The sequence below is a fragment of the Drosophila innubila genome (assembly GCF_004354385.1).
Source record: "Drosophila innubila isolate TH190305 chromosome 2R unlocalized genomic scaffold, UK_Dinn_1.0 1_C_2R, whole genome shotgun sequence".
NCBI lineage: Eukaryota > Metazoa > Arthropoda > Insecta > Diptera > Drosophilidae > Drosophila > Drosophila innubila.
The window spans coordinates 17,045,977-17,073,647 of record NW_022995374.1 but is presented as its reverse complement, the minus strand read 5'-3'; the positions used below and the strand labels follow the sequence as shown (position 1 = coordinate 17,073,647).

Sequence of the window (27,671 nt, the reverse complement as noted above, 5' to 3'; positions counted from 1 at the left end):
ATGCTGGGGCCATAAACAAGCCAAGAGTCAAGAGAAATTGCAAAAGGGAGTCGGAGGGTTCAATTCAAAGTCTGTCTCTCCAATTCAGTGGTCAATATTGAAAGCCGCTTTAAAGTTTTAAACTACACTTGACGATGGCCATCGAGGGTAGTTTGGTTGGTACTTCGAATTATTAAGCAACGTCATCTGAAATATAGAACTATAATACTTTGTCAATTAAGTGTTTACCACAAAAAGAAGTCATTAAATAAAAAAAATATAATAGGATCAATATTGGCAATAAATATTTATCATATATTTCTTTTAAAAAAAGTCTTGTCTAAAAAACGGAGCTTATTATATTCAAAAAGTATGCAACATTTGAACAATTGGCGGCATTGCTGGTAATTAATTTATAAAATTAGTCTTGTGGCTAAATAATGGATTTAGTTTTTATTTTATTTCCCATTTATTTGGTCCTTTTGCATGGTTTAAAAAGCTTTCCAGTTTTGCGGTTTGTCGGGGCATAAAAATAAAATTTATACTCTGGCAAATTGCGTATTTAATAAACGCGAAACACGCCATTTCGAATTTTAGTTTTACCAAATATTTATTCACATAGCAACAAAAAAAAGGTATAGTATAAACACAGATATGCAAAGAGAACTTTTTGTGCTATTTTCGAGTGCATTTGGTATTAATTTATTTATAAATAATTATTTACAAGCAATTAACTTTGTGCATAGTTTTCATGACGTTATTTAGTTAGTTATGTATTTAGGGTTTAGTTAAAAGTTGAGGTTTTCACGTAACGGACAAAGTGCCAATTAATTTAAATAACAAAGTGTTGCATAAAATTGCTTGTCCAAATGTTAAATATAGGTTTTGAGCCAGCGAATAATTTAATTTTATAAATTAGTTCATATAAAGGAATAAGCAACTTATCACTTTTTCTGGAAGCTCTTTAAAATCGATTAAATATTTTTAGGAAAAAAACTGTTAGTATCTCTTACAACTTGTTGTTGAACGTTCTCTAAATAAATCACATAATTGTTAGCTTAGAATTTATCTGTTAAATGCTGAAAAGTAGACAAAAATATAAAACAAAAGGGTTGATTTTTTTTAAATTTCGTTTATATTTTATAATGTTTTTTATTCTTTTTCATATATAGTTTTTCTTGCGTTTTGTAATTGTAGTAATTAATTTAATAATACATTTCTTTTAGTTAATTTAATTAATTTAGTTTATCATCATAATACATAAATACATTAAGTGTGCTAAATAATTTTCAATTTCTATATATTCGGATCCCGTTACTTGCTCTATATACACATATTTATATTAATTATTTAGTTATTAGCTTGATGAATTGATTACGAATGTATCTTCTGCTTCTGCTTCTTCTTCTTCTATTTAGTTTACTATGGTGTAGATTTAAATTAAGATTTAGGTGTTGCCTGGCTAGAAACTAATAGCTACAATTACAGTTAGGGGGCGTGACCTCTATATATATCTATATATTGTATATATTTAATATTTTTAATTAATATATCACATTGAATTTGAAAGTGTTTTTTGCAACATTTCTAGTAATTGTTATAATGATAATAATAATGATAATAGTATAATAATAAGCCTATAAATATATGTTTTATGTATGTATAGATGTATATGCGTGTGTGCGTGTGTCTGCCTGTCTGTGTGTTGGTTGTGCGAAACAACTATAAAACCACAGCAACAGCAACAACAACGACAACGACAACGACACTTGAACACCGAAGGCGCATGTGAAAAGAAATGCCTACGAAAAAGTCTTTTTCTTTATATACTCTATGTATATATGTATGTGTGTGTATATATATATGCATATGTATTGTGTGTGTGTGTTTTGCGTTGCTTTTGTAGTTTTTGCCTGGCGCGCAAGCGAGCGAACAGCTTCAAGATGGCCGCCCTTGCGCAGGAACCGTTGAGCGAGTGAATGAGGGAGGAGGAGAGCACGAGAGTGACAGCGAGACAGAGAGCGAGAGAGCGAGAGAGCTTTTACACCAGGAATGCTTGGCCGCCGTTCTTATTGGTGCTGCCAGCTTCGACGCCAGCAGCTGCTTGTTGTTGTTGCTGTTGTTGCTGTTGTTGCTGCTGTGCGGCAGCAGCGGAAGTGGAAGCTTGAGCCGTTGACTGCGTGCTTGTGCTTGCCTGGCTGAGGCCGCTGCCGCTGCGCAGATGCACTGGCGCTGCCGACGTCGCTGCTGCCGAGGATGTTGCTGCTGGCGCACGGAACTGCGGCTGCAACAGACGCTGCTGCTGCTGCTGACGCGCCAATTGCTGCAGCTGATGAGCCTGCATCTGCTGGTGCTGCTGCTGCTGCTGATGGGAGTGGGGATGGGAATGGGGATGATGCAGCAGACCGCTGGGCATCATCGAGAGCGCCTCGTGCTGATCGTAGGCGCTGTACTCCGACTCGATGCTGTGGTAAATGTGCTCCGAGGGGGGACGCATGGCCATGGCCTCCACCACGGGCCGCATGGGGCGCGGCGAGGGCGTGGCAGTTGTGGCCGACGAGTAGTTGGCCTCCATGTCCTCGGTGCAGTAGTAGGCTGGCGGAGGAGGCGCCTGCCGGAAGATTAAGCCCGGCGAGACGGGCTGCTTGAAGCGCTCGTGATGATCCAAGGTGTAGTTGTTGCCACGTGGCGACAGCTCAATGGGAATGGCGTAGCGCAGCTTCTCCCAGAAGTAGCGATCGCAGGTGAGCAGGCGATTCGATGGCACCGACTTGAGATAGGGCGCCAGTTCGGCGACATCCTCGGCCTCGCTGGACACACTCGTCTCCTCGATGATGACCAGTTTCTGGGCGAGACCGCGCAACGCTTCGTGGAATGCATTGCGGAATTCAACACGCTGCCACTCCGTGGCAAGCAGATGACGAGTCAGCACCAATATGATCTTCCTGGACGCCCTTGCACCCTCCACCAGCTGCAGATGACTCGCCTGGGGGGGCAGGTCGCGTTGCTGGATGCAGAGACGGAAGGGCGGACGACCGTGCTCCAGTTCGGCGGCAATATTGCGGCAGACGAACTCGTAATCCTTCTCCGAGTGCAGAATGATGGCATCGTAGAGCTTGCCCGCATCCTCGAACCTCGGCTCGCAGACTCGGACGCCGTAGTGGGCAAAGAGCCACATGCGCACGCTCTCCCGGAACACGAAGACAATGATGAGCACGACCACGAGGAAGATGAGCACCAGGACAGCGGCCAGCAGCGGCAGACGATAGCCATTGGTCAGATCCGGAGTGGAGCTAATGTTGCTGGCACTTGCGTCGAGCAGTTCGGAGCAATCGCCAGTCGGCAGCTTCTCCTGTCCGAGACCCATGAGCTCCAGCTCCCGCTTGATGCCCGCATCCACGCAGTAGATGTCTGCCACATCGCGCACCACCAGCGCATTGTCTGCCACAAACTGGACGAGCTCGCGCAGCTGCTGGCAACGACAGCTCCAGGCATTGCGACCCAGCGTCAAGCCCTGCAGGTTGTTGCGGTACTGCAGATTGGAGAGCTGTTGCAGGGGCAGCACACTCAGGCGGTTGTTGTCCAGGCGCAGCAGTTGCAGCGACACCAAGGGCTCGAATGTGGCATTGCCAATGTGCGTCAGCTGATTGCCCTGCAGATGCAACTCGCGCAACAAGGTCAGCGAACGGAATGTGTCAGTCTCCAGGGAGTTGAGTTTGTTGTGCTCCAGATGCAGCACACGGAGATTGGGCAGCTGGGCGAGGCTGCCATTTTCCAGAGAGATCAGATTGGAGGCATTCAGATAGAGTGTGTGGAGATTGCGTTGGCCGGCCAACTGTGCAGCATGCAACACGGGAAAGTTGTTGCCGTCCAGATACAGCACATTGACATCCTGGGGCAGACGCGGTGGCACGCTCAACAGATCTTGTTTGCCACAATCCACAATGTTGCTCGACCAGTTGACGTCGTGGAAGCAACTGCAGTTGTTGGGGCAGATCATCTCGCACTCGCAGCTCTCGTACTCGCAGCAGTGGCATGTGGCAGGGCAATGCGTGTCGTACTTGCAGACGAAATCCGCGGCCGTCAGCTGCGACAGTTGACGCAGTGGCGCCTGGCGACTGTGCGGCATGAGGCACTCAATGTTGCCCAGATCCACGACTCGCGGATGTTGCCGCGTCGTCAGGTTGTTGATGCGTTGCAGCCACTCCATGGAGCAATCGCACTCGAAGGGATTGCCGCCCAGATAGAACTCGGGCAGTGGCTTCTCCAGTGCCACAGGTGCCACACGGAGCGCGTTCAGCGTCAGCTTGGACAGCACATTGGCATAGAGATCGACGCGTGCCAGACGCGTCTTGTCCACAAAGCTGTTCGGCTGAATCTGGTTGATGATGTTGTTGTTGATGAACAGCAGCTCAATGGAGTTGGGCACGGAGTTGGGGGAGATTTCGGTGATGCGATTGTGGCTCGCATCCAAGGTGCTCACTCGCAGCTCCTCCTGCAGCTTGTAGTAGTTGCCCAGGGCCTCAATGTAGTTGCCATGTATGTCCAGCCACTTGAGATTGGAGGGAATGAAGGCGTAGTCGAACCACACCAGATGATTCTCTGAGAGATTCAACCACAACAGAGAGGCGAGTGTGGCAAAGATTCCATTGATATCGGTGAGAAAGTTCTTGTCCAAGCGAATCGCCTCGATCTCAGTGTTCCTATCGAAGGCGCCACGCTCGATGCTCTGGATGCGATTCTTGGCCAGATTGAGGACACTCAAGCGTGGCAGCTGCTGGAACATGCCCACTGTGATGTTGCCAATGCGATTGTCGATCAGTCGCAGACCCGTCAGCTGATTCAGATTGTTGAAGGTGCCATTCTTAAAGTCCGAGATTTGATTCTCGCCCAGATCGAGTGTCTTAAGCATGCTCAGATCCTGCACCGCCTCGGGCACCTCCAGCAGCTGATTGGAGCTCAAGTCCAGCTCCTTAAGATCGGAGCAATTGCGGAACGCCTGCGACTCCACAATGCTGATCAGATTGTTGTTCAGGGTCAACTTGGTCAGGACGTAGAGACCGTTGAAAATGCGATTGTCCAGAGTGTGCAGACGATTCTCGGCCAGGTTGAGCGTGTGCAGATTGTACAGGGGCAGGAAGGCGCCTTCCTCGATGTGACCGATGGAATTGTTGCGCATATCCAGAATCTGCAGGAAGTACAATTCCTTGAAGGTCTTGGCGCCAATGCGAGTCAACGCATTGTTCGACAGATTCAGCACAATGAGACGGATGAGGCCGGCAAATGTGTTGTTGTCCACGTGATGGCTGGTCAGCTGGTTGGCGCTCAGATCCAGGACGAGCAGCTGGTCCAGGCGATGCAGCAGTCCCTTGGGCAGATCGTAGAGATCGTTGTGATGCAGATGCAACTCGCGCAGCTCCTTGTTGCCGGCAAACGAGTCAGCGGGCAGCGATTCCAGATGATTGTGCGACAGATTCAAGACGCGCAGCGAACTCAGACCCGCCAGGGAGTTGGGCGAGAGCGAGCTGATGTTGTTGTGCTGCAGACTGAGCGTTTGGAGGCGTCTCAGGCGAGAGGCGCCCCAGGCATCGGGCAGCGAGCGCAGCTCGTTGTGCGACAAGTCGAGCAGCTGCAACTCGGAGCCGCCACTGACAGCGCCATTGGGCGATCCCATGCACAGTTTCTCCGAGAAGCCCAGATACTCTGCGGCACGTATGCGATTCTGTGTGAGATTCAACAGCTGCAGGCCGGGCATGCTGCACCAGACGCCCTCGGGCAGCTGCCGCAAATTGTTGTCGCCCAAGTGCAGCTCGCTCAACTCGCGCAGGCCGTGAAACGACTGAGCGTGCAACTCGAGCGTCTTGCCCGGTCCCCACAGCGCGTTGTGCGTCTCCACTTGGAGGCGCTTCAGCGACATGAGACCCTCGAAGGCATTGGCCGGCACACGTTGCAACTTGCAGGCATCGATGCGCAGCTCGGACAGTTTTTGCAGCTTCTTGAACAGACCGTTTGTCAATTCGCTGGCATGCAACAAATCGGCGCTGCACTGCAACTCGAAGCGATTGGCCGTCTCCGCCACTTGCAGATCCAATGTGGCAACATCCAAGGCGCGCACGTTGCACTTGATGTCCATTGTGGTGCGCACAAATTCCCAGGCGCACTGCTGCGCATGCGTCGCTGCCAGCAGCAAAGTGAGCAACAGGCAGCAGCGCATAACTGTTGTTGTTGTTGACATTGTTGATTTGTTTCGTTTAGTTGTGGAACTTTTTTAAAAGCTTTCACTTCAGCTTCTCTATGCGAGAGGACTTTTCAGAGGGGGGATTTTTTTGGTTTGTTCAAACTAATTCACTTTCTGGTTTTCATATTTGATCGCTTTTTTCTTTTGCTCTTTGCGCCGCGTAACCGTAATCCTTGTGTGCGTGTGTATGTGTGTAAGTATGTGCGTGTGTGTGTATAATTTAAGTTGTTGTTGTTGTTTTTGCGTTGCGTGCACTCAGCGATTTAAATGGTCAGCACTTGTAATAATTTTTCTTTGCTTTTCAACTTCTTCTTGAACTTCGTTGTTGTTGTTGTTGGCACTTTAAAAACGTTTTGCGTTTGTGTTTTGCGTTTGCGTTTGCGTTTCTGTTTCAGTTTCTGTTTCTGCCGGAGCTCGTTTTCTTAAAACATGTTAACCGCCTCGCGTTTCAACTCAAACTGATTGCTGAAGTTGCACGCAGTCGACTCCGTTGGCTCGTTGAAAATGTTTTTACGACCGACGACGGCGGCAACGATGCCGCACACACAGACACACAGGCACACAGACACACCGATAGGGCAACAGCAAAAGGCAGACAGACAAAACTGCTCTGTGTGTGTGTGTGTGTGTGTCTTAGTTCGTGCTCGCTGCTGCACTCACACAAATACACAGACAGACAACGACAGCGACAGCAGCAGAGGCAAAACACACATGCACATGCACTCGCTCTCACATACGCGCGCTCTCTGCGCTCCCACACAAGCAGCGACGTCACAGTCGGCGTCGCAGTCGCAGTCGCTGTCGACGTCATAGTGCATTTCCAGCATGTTGTCAAAGCATATGCAGTTCAGCAACATGCATGCATGTGCGCGCTCTCTCTCTCTCTCTCTCTGTCTTTCGCTTGCACACACACACATGCAGCTTATAACACACACACGAGTGAGAGAACGTGACTCTCTCGCTCTCTCAACAAAAGTAGGGGAAATGTTGCACACACATGCTTAGACTCACACTCACAACACTCACACTGTCGCTTAACCCCCAAATGTGTTTAGTTGTTTTTGTTTTTTTTTTTTCAATTCTGCTCTCTTATTGTTGTTGCTGAGATTGAAATGCAAAACGATCGTCATAAAAACAAATTTATATTTTTCTCTCATCTCTTCAAACGTTTGTCATTAATTAGTAAAGCTACTATTAAAAAAAAATATAAAGCTGAGATTAGCAACGTTTTTTTAGTCTCTTAAGATTTACTATTATTTCTTAGCATCGTATATATTTTTATAGATCTCTAATCATTAACCGACATGTTAATGACTTCGCAACGCGCGTCAAATGTGTCAAATTAATTTGACTTGTTATGAAATATACGAGAACTGATAACAAGTTCTTAATACATTTCAAAAATAGCTATATACTTTTTTTTTTTAATTTTTTAAGTAATTAAACATGATGACACGACATTATGATTTTTTATTGCATAGTAATAAAAAATTTGTGTAGATTATTAAACAAATAATTTTTATTTCACGGATTTGAAAAAAAAAACAGTATTTGGTTTTTATTGGATTTTTATTTTAGAACAAAATTAGTGGTACTTAATACTTATTTTAAATAAATTTAATTAAATTAATTAAATTTTCTTCTTATTAAGTATGGTTTCAATAGGATCCATTTATGTCAACGAGGTAAATTTCCCAATAACAAAGTACACTGTATACTTTATTTATATGTAACACCTTACTTGTTATTCCAAAACTTCTTTAACGCCAATTTCGACTAAGGTTGCTTAGTTATCTACTTGCCACATCTAGCTTGGCAACTCACCCCTTCATTCCTTATAGGGTTAAGCTTCTTCTCACACTTCTTCTCACTGCTCGAACTAACCGGCGGCAGTCAACAGGCTGTCTTGCAACATTTCGTATGTTAGTCGAACTCATTGCTGCCTCACATCCCCCTCTTTGTCCATTTGGCAGCAACTCGGACAGCGTCGCGACGCGTCGTTGCAAGCGTCGTGTTGCATACGAGTTGTGGGCCACAATGAGTATGTTGCTATTGCCATGTTGCATGCCACAGGGCATTTTCAAAGCACTCGAGTGAAGTTCTACTGGAGTTCGAGTCATAAAACTCTAAATCTATTGTCGTATGTCAAATAATCTTATATACTTTGGCAACATTTCTTATGTGTGCAACAGTTTCGACTGCGGCCTTCAACATTTCTTTCACTTCTTTGTGACAGCCTGGCAACGAAATATACATAAATACTATACATATATATTTTTTGAGCAGCAATTTGGCAAATTGCGGAGAGTACTTGAAAGTGGATATGCTTTGATAAGTAATACAATACAAAAGGATAAAGTTGGGGCGACTTTCGGGAAAGGGCTTAGAAGGTATCCAGGGAGTGCGAAAAAAAATCTGTTGAATACAAATTTTGTTGATATAAATTGATATACCATGAATTAACAACGGGGCCATATATATATAAATGAATTGGCTTCTCTTGCTCTTGTCTCCGTCTTCAAATCATTTTAGTAACTTACAAATTGCAGTAGAATTCTTTAGTACTTCTCTTTAATCTGCATGTTTATAATGTTTGTTACTTTCTTATATGTATGTAAGGTAAGGTACCAGGTAATATTCATGTAGCATTAGGCACTAGCAATGTGGCCATCATTTCGGGTCTTAGACTGGCGCGAGAATTATAGAAATATGTTCGCTTTGCAGTAGTCAGCAAATTTACGAGTTGCTACCGTGCCCATTTATGTCATACAAACAACTACTGCATGTCCCAGCAACAACAATCTCTCAGATATATACTCCATCCCTCCCCCCTCCCCCCAGCCACCCGCTTACTCTCATTGGACTCTCAACTCTTTCCATAACTGCAAAGCTTAAAATATTGCATATGAATGTTGCATGCGACGCCAGCAACAAACATTAACGACCAGCAGCAGCAACATCGGCGCTGCCAACGTCAGCAACAGCAGCAGCAGCAGCAACATCGTCGTCGTCGGCAACATTACAGTTTGAATGCTATTATTATGCCATTTTTAATGCCATTTACATTGAGGCGCAACAAGCGAGCAGCGCTGACGCCGACGCTGACGCTGACGTTGCGCTGCGGCTCTGCTGCGTCGCTGCTTCGTGTGCTACGTTTTTATGCTCTGCTTCGCTTCGCAAATATTTTTGAATGCCCTGCAACTTTAGCAATTAAGTGGGGATATATTTAATATAAATATTATTTTTTCTTACAAATAATGACAGAAATAATGTTAAAAATCCAATGATGAAGAAACTAATTAAGTTTACATTCTTTTACAAATGAATACTTACAAATTAAACATGAAATTCATCTGGGTACTGCATTATTTAAGCTTTCTGAGAAGTTTAAAAAGTAAAAAAAGTTATCTTAAAAAATGTATATAATCAACATTACATTTTTAGGGTATCTATTGGTCGAGCATTTGTAATTCATTATTTTTTTCTATCAACTATTTTTTTTTTGGTAACTATTTAATGTCAATTTCAGTTACTTTATCTGCACTAATTTGCGCTGTTCATATAGTTTTTTTAAGCTGCTTACAACAACAATATACGCGAAAATATACTAGCACACTAAATACCAAATACTACTGAATGCTTAAATATCAAACAATGCAGACTTGTGTTGTAATTTATGTTGTTATTGTTGCTGTTGCTGTGCATGTAAGTGTCACGCCCCCAACGCCCACCTGTCATGCATGTGCACATGTATGTATGCATGTATTTGTGTGTGTACTTATGTTTTTTGGCTGTCGACTTATGCCACTTAAAATTACATTAAAAAACTTCTGTCCTCTGCCAGGCGAGCAGCAGCAACAACAACAACAACAATTGCACGCCCAACGCCCACACATTCAAGCTCTCTCTATCTCCTTCTCGCTCTGCCCTTCATATGCTGCCTTGCCAGTGTTGCCCTATTCACTGCTAGCTAAAAGTTTGCTCAGCTTTTGGGGCTTTACTGTTGCTTTTGCTGCTGTCAGCTCCTCTGCCTGCTCTTCTTCTTCTTCCCCTGCTGTTGCTGTTGCTGTTGTTGTTGTTGTTTTCTTTATTGTATCTTTTTTTTGTTATTTTGTTTTGTTTTTTGCGGCGTTGCAAATATGAAACTTTTGTTACTTAATTATTTGGTTTGTTGTTCTTGTTAATGTTGCTGCTGCTGGTTGCTGGTTGCTGTTGTTATATTGTTATTAATTAATTGAGTTACACTTGCACTGCAATTGCTGTTGTTGCTGGTTGTGTTGCTTGTTGTTTGTTTAGTGGTGCGAATATTTTATGAATTTTTAAATTTCATTATTGTGGCATGTGCCGACAACATTGTCGCCGTTGTCGTTGTCGTTGTTGTTGCTCTTGCAGTTGCTGTAGCTGTTGCTGCTGTCACAAGTCGTCGACCCCCTGCAGTCAAAGTGTTTGGCTATTAGGCACAAAACCTCACATACACACATAACACACACACACACAGCACACTCTACTTAAGAAATCTAAAATTCTGAACTCGAATTCTCGGCACAAAATTGCGGCACAAACGAAACTACTTTAAATGAGTATGAAAATTGCATGATAAAGCTTTGTTTTGCTTTAAAAAAAGGTGAACAATTTGTATTTAAGAATTAGTTTTTTGTTATTTTGATATAATTTAAGACTTAAATTAATCTTTACTTAATTCAGAGTGACAATTGGCAATAAATTTAATTTTAGATAAAAAATTGTTTGTTTGAAACAATTTAGGCCTCAATTTAATAATCCTTAGGTCATTAACTTTTATTTTTGTCAAATTAAAATGCTTATAGAAATATCGTACAAATTTTTTGCTTTAAGCCCGTGAAAATAATGCACTGTCAATACTTTTCGTCTGAGCAAAAATGCTGAAATTCAGACTGGATTAATACAGTAAAACTGCAATTACTTCTAGGATTCATACTATCAAAATTACACAGCTTTTCAGTTTATTATTATTATTTTTTATTATATGTACAGCCTAGCCCTAAAGACCCCAATGAAATACATAGAAAAGTCTCTTATTGCTCGAGAAGCTTCACACACAATTCAAGAGGAAGCTTAGATAAAGTCAAGTCGCCCCAATGGAGGGAGTAGATGCAACAATAGCAGCAACGTAAAATGTAGAAAAAATGTTGCTGCAGACAACAAAAACGAGGCATGGCTTAAATATTATTCATACGCCGCGTTTGCCACGGCCACAATCCCAGTTGGAGTTTAGCTAGTTGCAAGTTGCAAGTTGCAAGTCGCAGCTTTCATTTCGTTGCGCATAACTATGTCAAATTAGTGTCTGAGTCTGTGCGGATGCGCTGCAACTGCAACTGCCTCCAATGGATGTGGCAGAGGCAGTGGCACTCTCAGAGCTTTCCCAGTGGTGTATTTAGGCTACAGTCGCGTCCATGAGCAAAAAACTTTCCCACTTCGTTTAGCTCCTTGGGAAATTGTATTCAAATGCGAAAAACAAACATTTTTTAATTGAATTAGAAAATGGCAATGGGTCAGCAGCACGTTTGTAATGCATAATTTATTTGAATTTGTATTTTTTTTTTTTGTATTTGTATCTGTATCTGTAGATGTCTAGATGTCGAGTTCAAGTTTTCTTTTTTACCATCAGACTGAAACTGATTTCAGCTAAAGCTACCAATTTTTTTTGTCCATTTCTTTTTGTCTTCCAAAAAATTTCCAGGCCAAAATTTTCATAATCTTTTGGCAAACTGGAGAATTGCATTGGCGGCGTGCACAAATTATGAATATCATTGCATGGATTTTAATGAATGGGGCCGCAGTCAGTGAAAACACTGCCAATGCCAATGACAACAACAACAAATGATTCCACAACAACAACAACAGCAACATTAACAATATCCACATTCGATTTGGTTTATGGATATGGAATATGAGCGTGGCCTATGCAATTGGATATTGGAATTGTGTTTGTTGTTGCTGCCATTTCTTCTTTTTTTTGTGGTTTTGCCTTTGCTTGACGTGCAGAAAGGGGAAGGAGCTGTGAAGAAGAAGAAGAAGAAGTGCGTGTGACAGGAGCAATTCCTTGGCAAGTCCCTGGCTGCTGTCAAAGTACTTGCATTGCATTGCGTTTACACTGTGCTGCAAAGTAGTCAAAAAATCAAATAAAAATTAAATGAAGAAATATGACATAGAATTTGTAAAGTACTCTTAATTTGTTAGTCTTCATTGTTATTTATTGACACTCTCAACTGTCTAAATAACAATGCAACATTTTTTGCATTATTCTGTATACATAAAGCAGCAAAACTTTTCTGAAAAGTATCATAAAAATATAGTTTTTATGATTTTTTAGCATCTTGACAAAATTGTATATTTTATTTTACTATTTTTCGCTGCTTTCTCACACAAAATCCTGTCGGTGTGCAGTGTATTTTGATATTGAGCTGCATTGTTGTTGTTGTTCCTGTTGTTGTTGCTGTTGTTGTTATTGTTGTTGTTGTGGTTATATCAAACTCATTTGATATGCGGGCTCAGCAATGCGCCCACACGAAGCTGCTGAAACAATGCGAGACATTTTTCATATATATATACTTATATTCCTTTTTTTTATAATATGTTATACATATAGATTTAGGTATATGCATATATGTATGTAGGAGGAACAACTATGCAGCTATGCGACATGATGAAACATGCATATTGAGTGAGTAACGAGCGCGATGCCATCGACCGCTCAAGTGCATCTTAAAGATACTTTTTGCGGCATTGTTCGGTCTCGCGCTTAGCTGCAAGTTGAGTGTGGCATGGAGTGGATCGAAAGTGGTTGCCTATTGTATTTGGTGGTGGCTGGCATAACTCCTACATGCATATAGGGGTTGATATATGAGCTTTAATGTGCATTAACTCTTGTGCCATATCTTTTCATATGCTTCCATCCAGCTTGCCACGCGAAATGAGGTTAATTACGCGTTTATGCCGCTCACCGAGAATCATGGCCAGCCGCAAAATGTTTATTGGCCGCTTTTGATTTATGTGTACCCCATTCTTCCCCCCAACCCATCTGTGTCTTCAACTCTAGCAACACAATTTGGTGGCTCTTGCTGCCAAATCGCTTAAGAGCTACAGCCTTTTGGGCTACCTGCTGTGACTAAAGACCGGAACATGTGTGGCAAGCACACAGATTAGTGCAGACTGTGACTAACCAAAATCACAGTAGTCCAACACTCCATATAAATTTACTTTCTTTTGTATAGAGTAGCCATCGCTGGTTAATAATCATGAGCTAAAACAAACCTTAAATACATCAAATAATTCTAAGAGAAATATATACATTTTTAGATGTATTTAATTTTTTATTAACTTAACGTAACTTCATTTTACAAAATTCTTTTTATAAAAGTAAAAAAAGTACCTAAATGAAATTTATATATATTTGTTTAGTTTAAATATTTTTCTTTTTTGATACTATGAGATATACTTAAAAGTTCACAAGATTTTATACTGTACCTCTGCATTCTTTCACCTGTGTTTCGCATTTTAAGCTTACATGATTCAATTACTGGTTGCTTGTTATCCTCTCGAATTGTTCTGTATGTGATAAAATTTATTAAGGAATTGGTTCTTGTATGTTCAGCTTCCAACAAGGATGTAGATTGTTTAGAACAGCAACACAGCGGGAAATAATTGCCAATAAAACTGTAGAACATACAGATCCACCCGCTGGGCATACTTTTAACAATCTTAAGTATTTCTTATTGCAGACTGATCTAAATTCGACTGTGATCCATTAAATTAAAAAAAAAAGAAAGATATTTGCTGAACTGATTGGATTTGCATGCGCAGGCTGTATTGTAATAATTCATTTCCTATAATTTAAATATTTTCATAATTGATGAATTTTTTTGTATACATATATATAATAATAACGAAATGCGAATTCGTAAGCCTTTGCCAAAATGGTCAAGGGAAAAAGGAAGACAGAGTTAAATTGTGAGCATAACCCATAATCATGGCTAAGCACAAAAAGCCAACCAGACAATTCTAATTGTCAGCTTGCCGTTACCGTCGCCGATTTCATTTCATTTTGGTTTATTTGATCGCAATTTTTCAGCATTTTGCTAATACCCCCTTGGTTAAAGCGAAAGACGTACAAAAAAAGATATTCAAAGACGCTTCGAAGCTCGAACATATTTATCGGAACCCTTCATTAAACACACGAAACGAAAACGAACCGCAGAACCGACGACTCATGTTTATAAATTGGTCTATAATTTATATTTATACAGCTTAACTCTACGTACATTTCTTATTATTGTTATTAGTATTTTCTTTTTAGCCAAAAACTCTATTTGTTCAGCCTCAGTTAGCCCTAAAAGTGCCACTAGATATTTTTGCAGCCGCCAACTAATTGCCAAAAATGAGTGAAAATTACTTGAAGTAAATGGGAAAAATAATAAATAATATTTTGGTTCTCTCTGCGTTTGCTCAGTCTTGTTATTTCAGTAAACAGTTTAAGGTGGAGGTGCCTAAGCCTCTGTCTAAGCCCACAATTTCTGAAGAGATGTCTCAGGCTGCATCTGATAGATACAGATACTTTTTTGCAGGTAGCTGAGCTGATTTTAACGATCGCTGTCTCTCTCTCTTTCTCTGCTTGGAGGGGAAATGTATTACGCACACTGCTGCAATTCACTCTCTCACTAATACACTGACAACTGCGCGCGCTCTCTGCTGCTCTCTCGCTCTCCGAGAGCTCTGCTTTCTCTGTTTTGCTGCCTGCTTTCGTATCTTGCCATCTGCTCGCACAATTTGCGCTGCGATCGAATCTTTGCATGTGTTTGTGCTGCTCTCACGCACACATTGACAAGCAACATTCCTACTCTCTCTCTCTCTGCAGACTACTCTCTGCTCTCTCAACTCGTTCGGCTGCTCGCTCTATCCGCTGTCATTGACACGCTCAGCAGCAGGTTTGTCTGCGGCGCTGCCAGGCAATTATGTATCTTGTATCTGTAACTCGCTCTGGCAAATGTGTCGGTGATGTATCTGTATCTGTATCTGTATCTGTATCTGTAGCTGCTTTGCCCGCTTCAAATGCCTGACATTTTACGCTATCACTTGCAATTCTATTTTTCACAGCATTTTCGCATTTGTTTTCACAGTCGCGCCTGCGCATATTCAATGAATACCCAAAAATAACCCAAATAAAAGCGAAAATATTCACTAAATTTATTCAAAAGACTTTAAAAAAAAAACGTTCCTTTTTTATGGTGTGAATTTGTTGTGCACAAAATCCCGTCGCTGATTGAGACAATATCGTAAAAAATCGACGCATGTGAAATTCGATCGCTTCATGGATTTGCTGAGGTCGGACACCTACTCCTTACCTACCACTTCCCTTCCCTGGCCCTTCCCTTCCTTTCCCTTCCCTTGCCCCTGGCCGTGCCTGTATTCCAAGCTCTGACGGCGTCATAGCGAATTTTGTTACCTTTGTCGCCTTTTGTCGCCGTTCTGCTTAACTTGTTTTACCACACACACAAAATGCTCTCATTTGACCAACTCTGCGTAGTTTTTTCAGCTTTTTTTTGCTTTTTTGCCATTTTACAATGTACACGTTGTTGGCTCGGCTTAAATGAAACTAAATGAGCCAGTAATCAAGTTGTGTTCCAAGCGTCGTTTGTCCGTTATGGCCAGCACCTCTTTGCGGTATTTTCGTTTCTTTAGGCTGTTGTTGTTGTTGTTGTTCTTTATACATATATATATATATTTTTTATGCCTCTTGTGGTTTACAGCAAATTTCACACTTGCATGAAGCGAAAAGGAAGTCTGAAGGAAGTCTGCAAAAGCGTAGACGCCACAACTGCAAAAACAGCAACTTTTTTCTTCATGCAACTTTTCGACACTGATTGATTTTTTCATATGTAGAACAAGAGCAGGAACAAGCGGGGTAGGTGGAGGGCAAGTTAGTGTTAGTGCCAACTTCACATGTGGGCTGCAAAAAATGGCAAATTAACTCAAGTAATGAAATTCGTCTGATCGAGTTTTTGGAAGTAACTTAACGGAATGCTCAAGAGCCAAGAGTTCATTATGTCTTGGCTTCGACAAAGTTGCTGAAACTTTAGTATGTGTGTAGAGCTGTCAAGACTGTATTAAAAATCAACAGCTATAATCGAGAATATACAATGTATTTTTATTTTCCTTCAAAGGAAATGTAACATACATTAATTAGAAATTTTCTATATAGATAAGAATTAATAGGAAGATTTTTACAATCATCTACAGAACATCAAGTATTAATAATTTTAATATAAATGAAACTAGGGTTATATAGATTTTCTTGGATGAATCGCTTTAGTCTTAGTGACAAATTTAGATACCTTTGTGATAGATGAACTGTCACAGCTGTGCTTTAACCCACACACAACTTTCGCTCCGTGATTCTCTCAACTCTTTGACTCACTTGACAAATTCATTTCAATATTTTCGTTACACTTGAGGGCAGCATCATCATCAGCAATTGCTACCGCTTGGAACCATCCTGAGCACTACACATGCATATATATTGTATAATAAATATTATTCCTCAACGATTCTGTTTTTTTTTTTTTTTTGTATTTATTTATTTAATTTTTTTCGTTAACTGGTCTGTTGGCTGTAGTGATGATGGTGGCCAATGGAGCCACTGTAGCCACTCGAAGCCCACTACAAATTCAGCAGACCAGGCCATGACTTAATTAAGAGACGCACGTTTATTGTGCTTACCTGCGTAGCTTTTTTGTTTTTGTTTTTGTTTTCAGTTTTCAGATCTTTTTTTGTCTGTTTTTACAACTTTAAGCCTTTGTTTTTGTTGAACTTACACTTTTTGTTTTATGATTATTTGTTGTTGTTGAAACGTCATCATAAATTGCAATTAATTTCAGCAGTTACCGGACGAGACACATTCGTATAGTAATCATTTTTTTCAGTTTTTGTTTAGCCTGTAGGTGTTTCATTAAACTTAGCCTTGAGTTTCAGCAATCATTTCGATGCCTCGTCTCAGACTTTAAATTATTTTCACACCTCAACTTGAGTCCACTTAAAATTATGCCAATCACGAGTTGCTTTTGCCATTGTGTGTATCTTATTTTCAAGTGTACTTTATAGGCAAGGCAAACTCTTGTCTTTAGCCCAATAATACTGCCACATCATGGCGCAAAAATGATATACTACTCATTTATATATAGAGTTACTATTTTAGGAACGGCCTTTTGAAGTAGTGATAACAAATTGAATGAAATTTACATATTCTTCGTTTTATCGCCTAAGACTAATTTGTGTCGTTTGGAAAAGCCTTTCAGTTGTGGCTCTATCTCAAACTAAGAGAATTTCACTTCAAAAGTGCCGAATTTGGTAGCTGTATTTGGGTTTTATCAATGGGTTCTGTTTTGTTTTTTGGGTAGCCATTGGAAAGCCGTAAAAATGAGCAACGCACAGTGCTTAATTTTAGCCTTTTACGATCCAAAAAATGTCAATTGATATGAAATTTTATTTTACAGCTGCAACTTGCGTGTGAGTTCAACCATTTGCCTGCCACAGCGTCAACGCCTTCTCTCTCCCCCCTCTCTCTATCTCGGTTGCAGTGGCAGTTGCAGTTGTAGTTGCAGTTGTAGTTGCTGCAGTTACAGCAGAGGCCAAATGCAATTGGCCATTGTCATAAAAAACACTTTGTGAAAGAGTTTTGTGTGGTTTGATACTGCTGCTGTTGTTGTTGTTGTTGGACCTTTTTTATGCATCGCCGAGCAGAAAGTGTAGCAGTTATCTGTTACACGAACCGTCGACTTATCAAGGATACGCAGCAGACAGCCGGCCTGCACTGAAAGAAACTAATGAGCTAGTTGCAATAGGGGAAGATTGAAGGCGGGCAATAAACAGTTTATCCTTTATAAGTGTTATAAGTTCATGGTTTAATTAATGATACTCTTAACTGAAAAAATATAAAAAATATCAAAAAAATGAAGTTTCCAATTTTGATGCAGAATTAAAATAGAGGTCAAATAATGATAAAATTGAGTTTCCGCAAGAAAATCCGTTAAAATTTGACAAAGTTATGACAGAATGAATTTTTTAATTATGATGCTGATTAAATTAGAGTTAAACTGTCGATTTTTCATTATAGTCGACATAATTAAATGTAATATATTTATAAGTCAATCTTAAACATTGTCAGAAAAGGAAACACTCTGTTAAGAGAATACATAGAAGGTTTTGAAAAAATAAGTATCTTGAACTCAACTCATTAGCTAGCATTAAAATACACTTCCCATCTGAGTCACTTTGAGCATAATTTGCGTATCTCAATTTTGATCCATTTAGTAAGTATCTAGGCCGAGGTATTGTGAGCAGTGTACGGTGGCCATTACAAAAACCACAACATAAAAAAGGATATGCCGTGGCTACCGTTGGTTGCCTTAAAACTTTGTAGTTCTATTCCACGCCCCGTTTTTATTATCGCCGTCTAAGTCGGCGCACAACTTAAGGGACGGCACATAAAACCAGCAAGAAGGCAACAACAACAGCAACAACAACAACAACTAGAGGAATATACTTATAGCGAACTGGTAGCCTAGGCCATTAGACGGGGGACGAGAGCGGTAAGTGCAGTCGACTATCTTGGCATGCCAAGGATAACAGACAGAGACAGACATACCGATAGATAGAGCGAGGAATGGGGAAGAGCAAAAGGTGCTACCACTAAAAGTTGACCCAAATTTTATCATCAATGTGACAGAAAGTAGCGATTAGATGATGCCTTTTATGTCCAACGCTCTTGGCTGCTGTGGAATTGTTCGTCTTCTTTTTATTATATATATATATATTTTTTATTCCTTTCTTTTTTTGTGGTTTCACCGACAAAAGGTGCCACTGTACTGGGTACTGAATATGGAATACTGAATGGGTTTTCCTATGACCGTAAAGCGTCGCTGATATCTTAATTTGCCGCGTCTATCGTTGCCACTTGAGTGGTGCAGGGGCATGTCGAGACGCCACTCCAGTTGTTGCAGCTGCACTTGTTTGAATTTCCATGGGACACATTCAATATGTACATACATGTATCCGGCCTGTCGCTGAGATCGCTCGCCAGGCGCCGTCAGGGCAAATACACGCGCATCCTGTTAGGCACTTGAGAATTGTGCACCCTGTATAGTGTCTGTAAGTTGGGTATAATGCTATTTTGAAGGAAGAAAACTCTTGAAATAATATATAATCATAATTATAATAATAATAATTTATACATATTTATACAAATTACAAAATTCAAAATTATGTGTACATTTAAATTCAAATTTTTAGGTTTAAAAACTCATATGTTTGTCATGTATCGAAATTGTAGTCGTGACTAGCACAATAATTTATAAGTTTTCTTGTAGTGCTAGGAAGCCAAAACAATAAATAAATTAATAAATAAATAAATAAATAAATAAATAAATAAATAAATAAATAAATAAATAAATAAATAAATAAAAAAATTAATAAATAAATAAATAAATAAATAATTAAATAAATAAATAAATGAATAAATAAATAAATAAATAAATAAATAAATAAATAAAAAAAATAAATAAATAAATAAATAAATAAATAAATAAATAAATAAATAAATAAATAAATAAATAAATAAATTAAATTCTATTAGAATCTTTAGATAGTTAGTATAAATTAATTTTAGGTCTTAAAATACATTTGGTCTATCTTATTCTGTATAAACAAGCCACTCCATATTGCTCATCACTCAATTCTTACATTGTAATTAACTTAATGACTTAACAGGGTATTGCCTAGTCGACTATCATGCTCGGTTACCTGCTCATCTTTTGTAAATGATGCAGAAAATCGCAGCCGAAGCAGCTGAGGCATTTGATTTTTGTTTGTTATGCTTTGTAGGTCGCTTCAACTAGGCATGAAATGTCCAGGAGCCTATCGGAAGTCGATAACAGAGTTCGGGTAACTCTAGACGTGGCTTCCTTTGAACTGTCGCTAGCCGTCGTGGTGGCCCTTGATAAAATGTTGATAACTAATCCAATTTTCAAATGCAAATCTCAGCTGTCCATTTTCCCTTTTGGGACAAAAGGAAGCCGCCATAAAAGTAAACTGGAGCCCATTTGTCCTTGGCTCATTAATATTTATGGGGCCTAAAAGGCCTCTCACGACGCGACGTTGGGAATGTAATTTTCTCGGTGCTTTTGAAAGCCATGTGAATGGCAGTTATGAAATTAAGAGACCACAGGAAGTGCCTACAATTTATATCAATAATGCCGTTAGTTGTGGACACTCACAAGCTGCCTAGTTATTTATTTAGCCAACTTAACAAGCTGTCGCCGTTTTCTTTCTATTTTCCATATATTTTTTATTTTTTTTAATCTTTCAACAACTTTTCATGCCTCAGATTTGTGCAACCTCCTTGCTTGCTGCCCTGCGGTGGGCAACACATTTTCCCGGCATTTTCCTGGCCCTCAACGCATTTGACACGCAACTTGGACTCTGGTCCTCGACAACGGGGCCTGTCGTGCACCTCTCACGGTCCGCCTCAAAATCAACTGCTAACATGGCATAACTTATGGCCAAGCCATGCAAATTTCGTTGTTTTTCATTTTTTTTCTCGTTCTTATGTTCCGTTATGGGTTCAACTTGGGCAGCAGGTTGTGGGGCAACCACCGACAGTTTAAGGCAAAAGTTATTGGCACTTTGTCAAAAGGCAAATACGAGTAATGTATGGCTTCAACAAAAGGTTTACACGTCTAACAAAAGTACGCTCAACGGATTATAGTTGGCTTAGTAGAGCTGAGTATTTAAGTGATTCGATTAGAGGTATTACTATCGATTAGAGTATAACTTGTTAACTGAAATTTATGATGACTTCACTTCTATTGTCAACAAACATATTGTTTTTAATTATTTTCTGTTGTTTCATGGCATAAACTCTAGATGTTGGAGGAGCTCTTAAATATTTGCGTGTAAGAAGTACATATTGTAATCGGAGTTAGCCATTGCTCCATTTATCCAACTCATACGAGTAAGGCAGTATCTGGACTTGTATTCACCTGGTCGGGACGATAATTGGCCATACAAATTTACCTATTTAACTAGATTTGTGCTAGGTGAAAGAGAGAGCCTGTAATTGGAGGGGAAGGTAAATATGCAAATCAAGCACTAACAAGAACTAATTCTGTGTACTTGGCAAATAGTTTGAAGTTTTCGTGGAAAACACTTTCAAGTAAATTACCAAAATTAAGTGAAAGTCAGAAAAGCTGAAAACCAATTAGAACAACTCAATAAAAGTTAAGATTAAACATAACTTGGTTAATAGGTTGTGTTTCAACAGTTTTTCAGCTGCAGTTGCTCAACTTTGGAACTGAAAAACAGAAACTAATCTGAGAAACCTTGTCAATATTTGTGTCTGTCTACAGATTGGGCAACTGCAACTGGAGCATGGTGTGTATTATTGTCAAATAAATGGGCTGACAATAGACAGAAGACTGGAGACAAGATCTAATCTAATCTGTGTGCCACTTAAGGCTACCACAAAATGCGACTGTGTGTAGCATCTCTTGACTGTGTGGCAAATGCAGCAGAAATGCAAATGTTAATTGCATTAATAAATGAGCGAGGGAGTTGAAAGGGGGGAAAAGGGAGCAACTGTTTGCTCTGCCTGCTCCATGTTTCTCCACCTTTCTCCCTATTCGACGGTGCACCTCGTTCCCTTCATTCAATTAGATACGAAAACACAAAAACAATGAAGGTACACAAAAGTGTTTTAGTTGTGACTTTGCCTTCGTGCATTAAAAGACAACCAGAAAACCAAAATATTTAGAAAGTAAAGAAAGAAGCAACAACGAAACAACGAGAACTATAGAACAACATATGTACCAAAGGTAATTGTCAAGTAGAGCAGACAGACAGTCACAGACGTGGCACGAACTGCAGCGGCAACAATAACACAACAACCCAGCAACAACACCAACAACGCCAACACCAACACCAACACCAACAACGAATCCGAGACAGAGTCTGGAGTCCGGTATTGCGGCTACTGCGCACACATTAACCCATTGCAGCCCCCACCTACAAATGACACACAAAAATGGTAACACAAACAACGAGACTTGAACTCTAGCAAGAAATACGAATCGTGGTTACTCTCACTCGAAATAGTGTCTTAATGATACCCACTTACATATGAAATATTGTCAATAAATTAAGCACGGAGGTGTTCTGATTTCAATTGACTAAAATATACTTGACGACAAGGAAAAGTTATTCAATTATTTAGATTGATAGATAAATAGATAGATAGATTACAATTAAATGTAACTAACAAATTTAAGATATAGTATAAAAAAAAACATAAGATATACTACATATAAAAAAAATAAGAAATACACTTGACGACAAGGAAAAGTTATTCAATTATTTAGATTGATAGATAGATAGATAGATTACAATTAAATGTAACTAAAAAATTTAAGATTTAGTATATGAAAAACATAAGATGTACTACATATTAAAATAAATAAGAAATACACTTGACGACAAGGGAAGGTTACTCAATTATTTAGAATTTAATTGTTACAAAAAATTTTAAGATATAGTATATGAAAAATATAAGATATATAGTAAATAAAAATTAATGAGAAATATGTTAAATATGAGGACGTAATGCTTATTTTACAATAAAATTTACAAGTTTTTTTGAGAAAATACAGTCAAAAGTTTGTAAATATGACGATCAATATACATCATTTAAGATTATATAATATTCGATATATCCGAAGCTAAGAAAGAGTATTGAAAGCGTAGTACAAGCAACAGTAGTTGTTACTTATGCTGTATGCTTTGTCTGGCTGCAAACACTTTTGGTAACATTCTTGTGGTTTTTGGCTTTTCAATAGACCCGAAAAATATGCGCGATGTCGTTGCGGCTTCGGTCTGTGGCCTCACTTGGCTCGGGGTCGTCGCTTCGGGTCGTCGGGGGTTAGACATATGCGTGACAATTAATATAAGACTTGTCGCCGGCCGAGGCAGGAGCTGGAACGGGTTGAGGCGGGTCGTTGACAAAGGTACACAAAACGGAACTGCAGACATTTGGGGCCTAAGACACGGTCACTGGTTGTTGTTGTTGTTGTTGTTGTCGCTGTTCTTGTAGCTGCTGATGTTGTCTTTTTGGGGAGGAGAAGGGCAGAGAATAGTCTAGGCAACTTTGTCTCCTGGTTTTTGGTCGTGTTTCGAGCCTAAGACATCCCAAGTGTGGCGTCTAAGTGACAACGCCAAGTTGTTGTGGCTCTGCGGCAGCTGTGTGTGCGTGTGTGGCAGTGGGTGTGTATGTGAGGGGGTGTGCGGATGAGTGTCTGTGTGTGTGTGTGTGGAGTGCTGCCCTGGACACGGCACCTGCCACAAGCTCCTGCAGCCAAGGCAGAAACCAATTTGCGGGCACAAAACAAACTGTACCCTGGTACCTGTCCCAATGCCTGCCACTCCGTTATTACGTGTGCCACGTCTGGAGGCACGGACTCGACCAGGTCGCGTGTCGCTTATCAGGCTGCTTTATCAGCCCCAGCAATAGCAACAGTCCAGCAGCAGCAACAAATCCAAGTCTGGGGGCAAAAACTTCGTTAGCGTTTTGTGGCGTCTTGAGCTATTTGCTACTTGTTTTCATTTGTTGTTGGTGTTGTTGCTACCACGGAGGCCCTTGTGTTGCATGTGTTGTACTCACATATATGTGGCTGTATGTGGCAGTTGCATATTTTAAGTCTGCATTGCTGTTGTTTTCATTTACAAAAGTGACTTCGTATGCTGGCTACAATATTGTGCAAATGCATTTCCACTTAGATCCCAACTGATTGCGCCCTTAAGACACGGACTACTGCAATTGACAAGGCGTGGCATGTGCAGTTAAAATGCCATTTTAGCTACGAATTTGTGGGAACAAGTGCCAGCCAGTTTCACTTCAAAGGAATTCCAAAAAGGGTTCAAAGTGCCTGACTCTATGTGATATACCAACTGATAGGGTAATGGCTTGCTGCAGGGTATGAGTTAGTCCAGAATTTGTCAATTAATTATAATTACTACTTGGTAAAGTCTCAATTGAAAAGTACTTAAAACACATTCTATAAAGCACACAACCAAATGGGTTTTTGGACTTTTTACTTAACTTTAAATCAAATTCAAAAAGAAAATTAATTTTACGTCTTATTTGTTAGACATTTCTAATTATTTATTGTTTATCACCTTTCAAAATTTATTCACTGAATTTTATGCTCTCCTTAAAGTATTTATGAATCTATTTGTCAAATGGATCTCAGAGGAGTATCCTTAAAGATTCTATAAGGATCTACAGTTTTAGCGGAAACACTTCTTGAGCAGCGGAAACAATTTGAAGTTCAACTCGTGCAACGAATTCAAGTGGGAATTAAGCACTTGATGTTGTACTCGTATTTGATCTTTGTTAAATGCGTGAAATAGATACTTAAATGCATTTGTAGATGGCAGGACAGCTGCAGGATATGGATGTAAAGATGTGGAGGCGAAGCGCAGGAATTGCATTTGTGCCCCATACAATAACTCAATTTGTTGTGGAGAGTATGCAACAAATTGACAGAAATATGACCCGAGTCGAGGGCCCTGAACTGAACTCATTGAAAGTCATAAATTTGTCATCGATTGCATGTGAAATTTGAGAGTCTGCGGGACTCGGAGACTCTGCATCTGTCTCGAGTTTGTATCTGTTTGTTTTTGTACTTCTTATATGAAGTATACAAGTATATCTCTCTGTTTGTTATCCTTAGGACACTTTATTGCTTTATTATGTCCCTGGGCGTCTTCATTGTGTCACTGTACATCGATGTCGATGGCTATGTCCCTTTCCCAGTCTGCTTCTCCTTCCCCATCGCTTTTTTACGAGTTCTACGTAATCTGTGTGATTTCTGAGCTGCAATTTATGCAGGCAGCTCTAAAACCTAAATTTCTGCAGCGTCTTTAAGCGTTCTGCTCTGAGTAAACTCGTATATTAAATTACATTTTTTGCCAGCCTAAGCAGTTAGCTTTTAAAACTGCACAAAATGCAACTAAAAACAGCTAAGTGGCTTTAGTTAAGTTTTAAAGGGTCAACGAACAACAGATGCTCTGTATATGTATTTACTAAGCAATCGTGTTGAAATTTTGGACATAGCTAGCTGATATAATTAAATAAATGTATATAAAATAATAAGACTGTAACTTGATAAATGTATTCAAAATATGAGTTTTAGTATTTGCGTCCAAGTAGAGGAATAATGAAAATAATACATTTTATTTATACAAATATAATTTTTAAACTTTTTCCTGTATTCAGCATAAATTTTATAGCTCTCGCTCTTATAGTGCCTGGGTTCAATGAGGTTAAACTTAAGTAAAACTTCGCTTATATCAGCTTTCAATCGGTATGCAAAAATAGCTCAAGATAAAATGTTGCTGGTCAAAGTGTACACCAAGGCAGGGGCTTCAGCTTCGGCTTTGAGTTTGGGTTGGAGGAGTTCGGGATTGAGGAATTGCTCCTTTGGTTTGTTGCTCACTTAACTGGAATAATTGACATGAACGATTCCTTGGCCCAACTCTTTTGTGGTTTCAGATTTTACTAAACGCCTTCTGGCTGCAGGGACACAAGTGAATGTAGCTGAGCCCCGTTCCTCCCTGTCCGCCAACTGCTCCTTGGATTGTCAACGCCTGCTCCTGCCTCGGATTCAGCTTCAGCTTCAGCTTCCATGCTCGGCTGAGTAGCTCCGCTCAAGCTGCAACAGTTTATATTGCATTATTCTGCTTGAATGGAATTTGCACTTGGAAAAAATACGAGAAAAAAAGCATTGAAAATGAAAATTAAAATAAGAAAAAAAATTGCAAAAAAGTAAAATGGCAATGGGCAAAAGAAAACAAAGCGAATTTCATTATGCGCCGCCAGTCCAAAAGAACCCGGACACGCTCAATTTGAATTATGAAAATCCACGGCTGTTGCAAGGGCCAAATGGGGGCGTGGCATGGGGAGCTTGGAGTGGGCGTCGTTGACTTTTGAATGAATCTCAGTCAATTCAATTTGCCAGTGAAGCGTGAAATTCGCAGCTGTTGTCAGTTGCACGGCGTTTTTCTCATATCATTTGTGCCGCATATTTGATGAGGCGCCATCAGGTGGTGCCCCCCCACATGTTGCCAGTTGCCTGCTTACTTGCCATGTAATGTGGTGTGGCAATATTAAAATGAGAACCACACAAGCGTGCAATGTGAACCGACCCAAGACCGTGAGAGAGTTAAGCGAGTGGCAGGTTGAGAACGAAAGCCGCAAGTTCACAGGACTTTTTGGTTGCACAATCAAGGCCAAGAGGTTGCAGGAGATAAGGCTCTTATTTCATATGCAACTGAAAGAGTTTTTTTCTCTCTTTCTTGTCGTTTAAGATCAATCAGTGGCTGTGGCTTTCTACTTGCAATTGTCGCTGATCAGCTTTGAAAAATCTGTGGCATGTTGCATGCCCCACACAAACCATGCCACAGGCAGACAATGTCCAAGTCCGGGCTTAAGGCTAAGGAAACTAAAGCAAGACAACAGAATTTGTCAACTCTTGATCATGATTGTGTGGCAAGAGGCAGCAATTCGACTATTGCAACGTCGTGTCCAAATTCTCTTGGATCTGGTCTTCGACCCGTGCGTGCTAATAGCCCACAATGTTACCCACATGCCACGGCCAAAAGCCACAGCCAAGAGTCAAACAAAAGTGTGGCAAAACTTTTGTCACACGTAGGTGTCCAGCAACCCATACACAATATATAACAGACCGCCAGACGCCAGACTGACTAACTGACAGACAAACTGGCAGGCGAAGCTGCTTTCTTTACCCAGAACGATGGCATCTCAAACGCAACGGAACTGGCCCGCGGCACAGTGGCACAAAATGATCAAATTAGTCTGTAAAATTTCTGCAATACTCATAAATAATTCATTTATTTATTTTATTTATAAAATCGTTTGAGAGAAAAGTTATTTAGAATTTAAAATAAAGTTATTTAAAATAAAAATTAAAGTTGTATATTTTGTACCATATTTATTCATAACTAAAACGATAAAAATTAAGTTAAGTTAATTCTTAAAAATAAATACTTGCTCATATATGAACAAAATTCGACGCCTTCAGCCCACTGTGCTTGAGCCTGGTCCAGCCTATAAAATCTCCTTGGAGTTCAGCTTATTTCTCACTCACAGTTTATGCAAAAACGAAACCAGAAGAGAATTTCAACGTTCTTTTATTGTGATCTAATCGTTTTGTCTCTTCGAAGCTGCAGTCGTTGAATGTTGCAAGTCGCAAGCTGCAAGTTGCAAGTTGATGTTGCCCCCACGCTCATGTATTTTTATTATTATTGGTTTTAAGCATTTTCAGCTGCCATTTGCATTTCTTATTACCGCGAA

General features: G+C 40.2%; 1 protein-coding gene across 1 annotated transcript; it reads right to left on the bottom strand.

The window, feature by feature from the left end:
* Window positions 1-1,396: 1,396 nt before the first annotated feature.
* Window positions 1,397-6,700, bottom strand: LOC117785151 (toll-like receptor 7). Its single transcript, XM_034623057.1, has one exon. The coding sequence runs from the start codon at window positions 6,212-6,214 to the stop codon at window positions 2,021-2,023; it is 4,194 nt and encodes a 1,397-aa protein (XP_034478948.1). The 5' UTR covers window positions 6,215-6,700; the 3' UTR covers window positions 1,397-2,020.
* Window positions 6,701-27,671: the final 20,971 nt, after the last annotated feature.

Excerpts from the sequence above, each read along its gene's own strand:
- LOC117785151 (XM_034623057.1), bottom strand. The coding sequence starts at position 6,214 with ATGTCAACAACAACAACAGTTATGCGCTGCTGCCTGTTGCTCACTTTG.